General features: G+C 37.1%; 2 protein-coding genes across 2 annotated transcripts; one reads left to right on the forward strand and one right to left on the reverse strand.

Moving 5' to 3' along the window:
- On the forward strand, positions 5,580 to 6,262 carry LOC109223277 (the record flags this gene model as incomplete). Its single annotated transcript, XM_019387525.1, has 2 exons — positions 5,580 to 5,672; positions 5,908 to 6,262. Coding segments are annotated over 2 exons (291 nt in total), but the record flags the coding sequence as incomplete, so codon positions are not given.
- On the reverse strand, positions 6,372 to 8,933 carry LOC109223276 (cell division cycle 20.2, cofactor of APC complex-like). The gene is made up of 4 exons (XM_019387524.1): positions 8,491 to 8,933; positions 7,850 to 8,122; positions 7,486 to 7,755; positions 6,372 to 7,396 (listed from the first exon to the last, which is right to left on the reverse strand). The coding sequence occupies exons 1-4, from the start codon at positions 8,587 to 8,589 to the stop codon at positions 6,674 to 6,676; spliced, it is 1,365 nt and encodes a 454-aa protein (XP_019243069.1). The 5' UTR covers positions 8,590 to 8,933; the 3' UTR covers positions 6,372 to 6,673.

A 9,197-nucleotide genomic window follows, 5' to 3' on the forward strand; every position in this document is an offset into this window, starting at 1 on the left:
TAAAAAAGAAAGATATCCATCCTAAATATCATGTAGCGTTCTGTTTATAAGTATGGTGCATGGCATACCCATAAATAAGACTCTGCTTTGCATACTCGCTAGGACAGACTTGCTCTGATACCAAGTTTGTCACACCCCAACCTTGGGAGGTGCGACCGGCACACGACGCCCAAAGGCCCGTGCTAACCGCATCCATACTAAGACCTCATAACATAAAATCTAGGCTAATAAGGCCTCCGAGTAAACACTCAAATGATCATAACTGACTATGGGGGTAAATCTTAACATTTGATATGCATACATATACACATGTATGGCAGTTGCCAACAGGGTTACAACCAGGTTTTACATAAACCCGAACGCTAGTCTGCAAGCCTCTAAGAGTACCAAAGAGAAATACATATTTACATATCTTGGTCGCGAAAGGGCCCCCACCATACCCAAAAGTATAGGAGTGTATTCTTTTGTGGCTATTGACTCCCGAACAGCTACTCCGGATGAGTAGAGCGCGTCAATCAACAGTTGAAATAAACACCTACTGTGGAGGGACATCATCAGGTCTATCTGCACCTGTGGGCATGAACACAGCGCCCAAAAGAAAAGGGCGTCAGTACGAAAAATGTACTGAGTATGTAAGACCGATAAGATACTAAATCTTGGACATAACATAAGAGGTGAAAATACATAAATTCAACCTGAATACCGAAGACAAGCCACCGGGGGCGTACACTGTGTTAACCATGAATCATGAATGCATGTAAGTTCTATAAATGTGAGGCTACTCATTTGGATTATGCATTAAATACATAATATAGTATTATTAAGCCGCTCTTTGGGGCACATCTTATCGTATTATATCATATCGTACCAAGCCTCGAAGAAGTCTCGGTCGTACCCGACCTTAGAAGATCTCAACTGTCCTCAGTCTCAATAAAACTCAGCGTAACCGGTCTCAAAAGGACTCGATCATACCTGACCATACAAGGGCTAGGTAATATCTCATATTTCATTCGTAGAGGACTCGTCGTACCCGACCTCAAGAGTTCTCGATTGTACTTGGCCTCAACAGAATGCGGCATAGTCGGTCTCGAGAAAACTCAATAGCCTCACATAATACATCATATTTCATCATTCTCAACTAATCAGTGGTTGCACAATAGGTGCCGCACTCGGCCGTCTATATAGAGGCTTAGTAGAGTATAATAGATACGTATATACAAGATCAACTTTTCAAGAGATATTAAGATTAAACCGGAACAAATCATATTTCCGACCTCAGGATACTACCTGAACATCTCGGACTTTGAAGGGTGTGCTACCAGTAAGGATGTACAAGGACAAGAACGGCGTTATTGAGAAGGCTTAGAACAAACCAATCTTATAACACATGCATAAATCCTTTAGAAAGAGAGAGAGAGACGCTTACACTAAATCAAGCAAAGAAAGAAGGTTGCCTTACATACCTTTTTGAGGAACTAGTTACCCTTTTTGAGTTTTTATGCTTCTATGACTAACTCCGCCTCCAATGAATCTTCAAAGATCAATATAATAAGATAAGTGATATTGCAGTGGTGATTTCAAGCTTCTTCATGCTAGATCCTATGAGGTTCGCCTTTGATTTAGCCTTAGACTGTTTGGGAATTCTAGAGAAGGTTTAAAGCATTTTGGCTGAACTAAAATTTGGCGATATATCTTAGAATGAAAGAGATGAGAGTTGCACTGCCTTTTTTATACCCAGCGACATGTCTAGGAAATTCCGCTGCCCCAGATGCTAAACGGGTTGCCCCGCACCGGCCATGCGCCCGGCGGGACAGCTGGCGCAATTTGGCCAAATGAAATTGCCTCTCTACCTGGTAACATGCCTCCAGGTGATTGGTGGTACCAAAACCTTGTTAATCCTTTACCTTCATATATGGGGAAATAGTGTGGGGTGTAACAACTATAATTACGCCATGAAAAAAGGTAAACTCACCGCAAGCTTTGGAGGTTAAAAATTAGTGGCATCAGGGGCAACTATCACATAAAAATATTTTTTTTAAAAGGGCCTAAACTATCCTTATTGTATCCTCATCGTTATTTCTATTGCAAAAATTACCCATCGATTTAACGGAAACATATGTGATTCCCACTTTTAATGAGTTGGTAACGTATTACTGGGCCACGTGGCTTATTGGGTCAGACAAAAGACATGGGTAAATATACCCGCTCCAATTATTTGAACCACTCTAATTATTTTTTAACTTATAAAACGAAAAGAAATAGATTTAACAGCTTTTTCCTTCACTATTTTCAACACCCTATTTTCCGCATAACCACCACAAATCTAGACCACTCCATATGTATTCATTTACAACAACAATTTGGGGAAAAAGTGTCTTCTCGTTGTAGTAGTCGGAGTACTATTTATTACTAGTAAAATTTTCTAACAACTAAATCCATCAGAATCACGGCACATGTTCTTTATTTAATTAAGATATATTGACACATTTAATTTTAAAAATTGAAGGAGTGAACACAGTTTATTAGAAAGGTGGAAAAGTTCTATATAAATTGTTAAAAATTTGAGAAAATATCGACCAGATCTTGCCGGTACAGTAAATATGACCTCCCTTTGCCTTTAATTTTTCGGCGACTTTCGATGCCTCGGCCGAATCCGTTGCTTTGTAAGTTTTGTTTTTCGTTTCTTTTTCTGCATTAAAAATACAAAACTGTTCTTCCCCTCGCTATTACTCTAGCATAACAGGTTGCGGTGAAAACGGATAAAATAGGCTGGATTTGATGGTCATAAAAGAATTTCCCAACCGAAGCTTCTCGATTTTTCGGGGTGGTTATGAGGTGGTCGTTTAATATGGGCAACATAGAGTACCTATTGCCTAAAAATTTTATTACATTGATGGACATAGACATTTCTGTAAAATCAAAAAAGAAAAAACTCTTACCAGTGGTCGCCAAAAATATTTTATGATTGGTTAAAAGATGGTAAGGGAAGAAAATACTAAGTATTTTTTAATAACTAGGGTCGGATCCGGTTAACGGGTCGAAATTAAATCGAAATTTGAATTTTTGGACAAAAGTGCCACGTGGCCCAGTAAAAAAAATGCCAACGCATTAATTGAAGGCCCAGCTGATCTGCCGTTAAACGTAAGGATATTTTTATAAATAAAAATAATGTAGCATGTATTCTTAGACTGATAGATGGATGTAATATGTATATTTGGACTGATAGATGGACGAAAACCATTTACCAAACAATAGGTATAGTTTTGATCCTTTTCTGAATTATTATTTTACCTCTGATGTGATCTAATGCTAGTGCAATGCTAACAGCATCGAGAATGAAAGTTGATTGTCAAAATGGAGCAATAACTGGCAAAACACTCAAAAATTAAGTTCAATATTATGGCTAAAAATTAATGAAGTATTGTTTCCGCCATATTAATTGTACTCCACCTCGTGGATTATGTAACTTCTCTGTTGTCTTTTGCTTTCTGCCTCAGCAGTCATGACTCATGGACTGATAGCAGATACTATTAGTTATATTAATTAAACAAGCTTAATTCTTCTTCTTTTTTCTTTTTCAATTTTTCCATCTCCAAAAGCTTAAACTTTGGGATAACAACACGTGCTCTCGTTGGGCGAACATATATATATATATATATGTTTTACAAAATCAGTTTGATCATGATCTATATATCGCGATAAGTATCTATAATGAAATTTAATTTCCGCTTGAGGAAGTGGTTAGGCCCTTGCAACAATCTTTTATAAAATTACTTACCTTTCGATTTTGTAAAGTTATCATACCTTATAATTTTGCCTAGAGCCGTCAATATGGGCTTTGTCCGTTGGGCCAGCCCAGCCCTGCCCGTGATTTAGCAGGGCTGGGCTAGAATTTTTTATGGCCATTTAAAAACGAGGCTTTTAAGCACGATCCGAGTAAGCCCGTGGCCCGTGAGACTTAACTGAGGCTGGGCTGGGCTGGGCCGGCCCAATGGGCCTAATAAAAATACGTATGTAAAATATATAAAATATAAAAAGTATATGACACAAAAAATAACAAGAAGAATATCCCAAGTTTAAAGTTTATTGAGCTCATCATATTAAAAGATTAAAGTTTTAAAACGTTAATTAGTTTTAAAATTCTAATTATTCTTAATATTTAACTAATTAATATTGCATACGAATTGTAGATGTAGAAGAAAGTCAAGATAGTAAGACAACCTTCTCACAAGCGGATTCAAATGTGTTTGATGAAGATGATGTGCTAGATATCTCATAAGCGTCATAGGCGTTCTCTTGAATAGTTTGTTTTGAGTTTTGACTTTTAGCGAATAAAATATAATCTTTTCTTTTACTTTTTTAGTGTTTATTGTGATATATTAGAACCGTATAAAAAGTTATTAAGCTTTGTGAAATTTTTCCAATAAGATTTTTTTAACTTTTAAATATTTATCTTTTTTTAGTTTAGAATTTAAAGAAAAAATATAAAATTATATTTTAAAAAATGATATCGACCCGTGGGGGTCCGTGGCCCACATAGGGCTAGGTTGAGTTGATCGTTATAAGGCCCATCAAAATGGTGAGCTAGCCCAGCCCAGCCCAGCCCAGCCCGTTAATTGCTAAAGCCCACGTGGGCTGGGCTGGGCTAGTCCGGCCCCGCCCATATTGACGGCTCTAATTTTGCCATTATACTTAAATTATCATACCTTTATTTTTCCGCTTGTGGTAGTGGTTTGACCCATGCATGTCGCATTTAGCGTTCAACCTAATAAACATTTGTCTTCACTTAATTTGACTAGCTCTAATCCGGTGGCTTTCTCAAGAGTTGTAATTGGGACTAATTGTTATAGCGCAGATAAAATTAACAAGTGCGAGATTAGCTTGAAAGAATCGTTAAGTGTAGGTATATCTCTTAATTTGTTTTAAATTTTCTTTCATTCTAATTTATGCAAAAGAAGGTAATTAAGACAAAACTGCATCTTAAATTGAAAATCGTGACAAGTTTTACAGCAACCTGCACCAGCACTCGGCATGCCAAAGAAGAGACGAGAGTGTAATACATAATTAAAATATAAAAGTGTCACTATTCTCATAATTTAATGATTCATTCGGTTCAATACACTTTAACTTCCTCATTATTAACTCAATCGGTCAATTTAATACTAACACCTGCTTTGTGATTTTTCCTTAATTTTTTTTTTTTTTTTTTTTGGTCTGGTCTACCTCATGTTGACCAAATATATAATAACAGAAGGACGACTTTAAGTTAATAATAAAGATTTTTGCTAATCCATCTTTTGGTACGTAGTTAGGGATGGTAGTTATAGGTCCAATATTGCAATAAATAAAAAGGTGAAATGAGGAGTACAAGTTTTGACGGAACTGGTACTTGATCCAACTGGGTAGTTGCTGACCCAGGGAAATACTATTGGAAAGTCCAGTCTGGAGTCTGGATTTTTTTCACTATAAATAGTGAATGAAGTTGAGGCAAAGAGTCTCATCATCACATTAATTAGTCCTTTCATCTTCTTAATTTCTTTCTCATTTCCTCATTAAAGTGTAAGACAGATTCTTAATTATATGGCCACCACTTTACAGTTGAGCTTGGGGAAGCGATTTCTGAACCAATTCAGCTACGCAACTGCTCGAAATTCACCTACCCTCTCTGGCAGGTCAGTTTTTTTTATGTCTATACTCTACAGACAGGTGTTATATGTATTCACAAATCTCGTGTTAATAATAAAGACTTTTGTAGCACACTATATCTCTTTTGTTATTTTTTGGTCTGCAGGGAATTTCCATTTCTCCTCCCTGTTGTTGGAATTTTGTTTTTCCGCCCCTTTTTTGGTTTATTTCAATAATATTAGTAGCAGCTAGCATCTTGAGACTATAATCGATCACTTGTAGGAATACGTGCGACCTTATTCGGATGAAGTGATCAACGACAAATACTGGGCTCCTCACCCTCAAACTGGTGTGTTTGGGCCAGCAACCGATCACAGTGGTTTCAAAACGACGCCTGCCAGCGCTACTGTAGATTCTGTATTGGAACACAAGGCTTTCTTCCGCCCTCTTGAGGATCTTGACAAGCCAGCCTACGTTTAACTTTCATAATAGTTACAACTCTGTTAATTTGAATGCTCTGAGGGTAGCAGCAAGATATATATTATTTGAATCTGTAACATATGAGTATTTGTACTACACCATTACTGCACTGCTTTCAAATGTTTATGAGCTATTGTTATATGAGTTTCTTTATTTACTTCTGTCAACTCCTGTCCCTTTGTGTACTTGCTATAACATCATCCTACATTAGGAATTTCTCTTTCAATGTTAGGGTGAAAATTTTCTCAACATTCACACTGAAAATCTATTGAATTGTGTAAAATATTTAACGGAAATTTTATCTAATCACAATAAAGACACAACTCCTTTCCAACACAGAGTCTATATTAGCAGGGCAGGCATGTTTGACTACCCTGTCTATCTTATGCAAAAACCAATTTACAATACAATTGTTTTATGTTAAAAATCTTACACGTGGTTTTTTTGTCACTATAGATGACCAAGAAAAATTCTTGCAGCAACTTGAGCAAACAACTATTTTATATACATTCAGTCGTTTGATCCAGCATTTGTGCATGATAGAATTCCGTCACTCCACACAATAAATTCATCGAATACGGTTCAAGTGAGCAAATGGCTCAGGGTTGGCTTTTGGTGCAGGCTTTGCAACTTCAGGAGTTCCAAATACATTCCAGAATCTAAGAGTTTCATCCCCAGCTGCAGATGCCACTGTGCAACCATCTGGACTTTGTGCCATGAAAAGTACTCTGGATGTGTGACCAGTAAGCTCAGCTACCCTAACCATGGAAGGATATTTCCAAAGAGTGAGCTGATTCTTAGTGAAACCATGAGAACTTAGGAGCTCGCGTTCATTCTTGTTCCATAGCAGGGCACAAACCTGAGATCCCGTATCAATAGAGTTCACACAAGCACCAGTATGAGTGTTCCAGAACTTAATGGACCGGTCACCTCCACCACCACCAGAGGCTAATAAATTACCCTGGAAAGGACACCAAGCAAGGGCCTTAACAGCAGCTGTATGATCTTCAAGTCTGTGAAGCCACTGTGTTGTAGAGTTGGAAGAAGCCATTGATCTGTCCCATATATGAAGAAGGTTATCATTTCCACCGCTTGCTAATTGTTGTCCAGAGGCTGACCATTTTAAACCACAAACTTCTTGATGATGTCCTTGGTAAGTGTCAACAATTGGGGATCTCACTCTCACATCGTTGTTTATGATCTGACCGTCCATTCCCCCTGTTGTCAAAATGTGATTGTTCCAATCTAGAGCGCCAACTCGGGATCGGTGACCACCTCTCAAAGTTCTCAGCTGCACCAATGTATAAAAACACATACTAATTAGCATGAGAATCACTTAAATTCAGCAATATAAGAAGAGAAAATGGTCAAGAAACAAACCAGTCGATTTGCTGTTGTATCCCAGAGCTGAACATCAGAATTGTTCAGACCAACAGCAATATGTCTACCATCAGGAGCCCATTTTACACTTGTAACAGGACCATTGTCTTCATCAGCAGTGAACAGCTCTGAAGTGGCACCATCAGATGCATCCCACAGATATACAGTGCTGCCTAGAGCAATAGAAAGAACATTACTGCTGCCCCAATCTAATAAATTCAAATAGTAGTCATCGACTAGATCCGGAGCATCTAGTGTCCTTTCAGAAGTCTGCAAAATAAACCAATGAAACCTCTATAAGGACCGTCACATATAATATACTATAATAAGTACCAACATTACTAGACCATGAACATACACCAACCTGAGGAATGTGTCGACGGGGTTTAGCAGGCTTGGCCTGTTGAACAGATGATGAGAATTCATTGGGAAAGGCCTCAACAGGAGTGGGTGGCTTGTTCTTGAATGCCAGTATACGAGATCTGTTCATGTTGAATGTTTCTGCAAGCTGCTTCCTATATGCCTCTCTGGAGGGAGAGTCAACAGCTGGATTTTCCTTACCTTTCTTTGCCTCTGTCAACATGTAATGTGCATAGTCCATATCCATCGCTGATCGATTCGGAATGAACCTATCCAACTGCAACAACCCAAATCAGCACTCAATTAGATGCCCATATGAAAAGGAGACAGATCCAAAATTTAGATTTTAACCTTTAAGTTCTTACTGTTCAATTAAATTGCACTGTTGAAATTATTATTTGTTGATATTTAATTTTAGTAATATTTCACATATATCTATGCTCTATGTCGAACTTGTTGAAAAAACAGGACTCAGCACACCTTAATTTTGCTATTAGAATTAAAACCAAACCAAGATGACTAATTAAATGGAAACCCAGTCTTCCTCTTGGCTAAATTTCTTGAAGTTGAAGTCCAGATTACAATCTAATTGTGCAAATAAATGGAAACAATTAGTAATTTTTTAGAGACAATAAGTATACATACATTTTGAGAAGAATTTCTCCTGTGAAGAAGTTGTTCCTGAAGAGGGCAACGAGATCTGGTCTTACTTGCTGATGCAGAACTCAAATATCCTGTATCCATTGTGTTAGCACAAAACAAAAACAAAACAAAAAAAAAAAAAACAAAGTAATATGTGTGAAATAAAACAAGATTATCAAAGCCTGCAAAAACTAAGATCAGGGTTATAGACAGATTAATTAAAGAACAAGAAAGTAATAAAAAGAGACGAATAGAATAGCGCTTGTTGAGTGGTTGGTTGAGAATTGAGAAGAGAGAAGATGGAGGACCCAATGAAGAATTGATGAGACGCTCCCCTCTCTTTTCAATTTATGGGTTTATGGCTTTGAGTCTCAGTTGTAATATTTCTTTTCAAACGGCTAGTCGAGGATTCTAGGGTTTTTGCATTTTGTATGATACAACGGCTATATTCCTACACATGCCAGTTGGTCTAATGCTAAATATTTATATTAATTGATTATTTTAAGTGATAATAATAAGGTGAGAATATTCATTAATTAGATATGATTTAGTGATAAGAACGTACGTAAATACTCATTGGATTGACGCAAACATGACTCTGAATTTAATATTCATCTTATTCTAGCTAACTCGGAATACTTGATTAATGATTGGTCATCGACTCAAAAGTTCCAAACTAAAAAAAAAAAAAAAAAGTAAATTGAACTTTA

Source organism: Nicotiana attenuata, chromosome 3, assembly GCF_001879085.1.
Source record: "Nicotiana attenuata strain UT chromosome 3, NIATTr2, whole genome shotgun sequence".
Lineage (NCBI taxonomy): Eukaryota > Viridiplantae > Streptophyta > Magnoliopsida > Solanales > Solanaceae > Nicotiana > Nicotiana attenuata.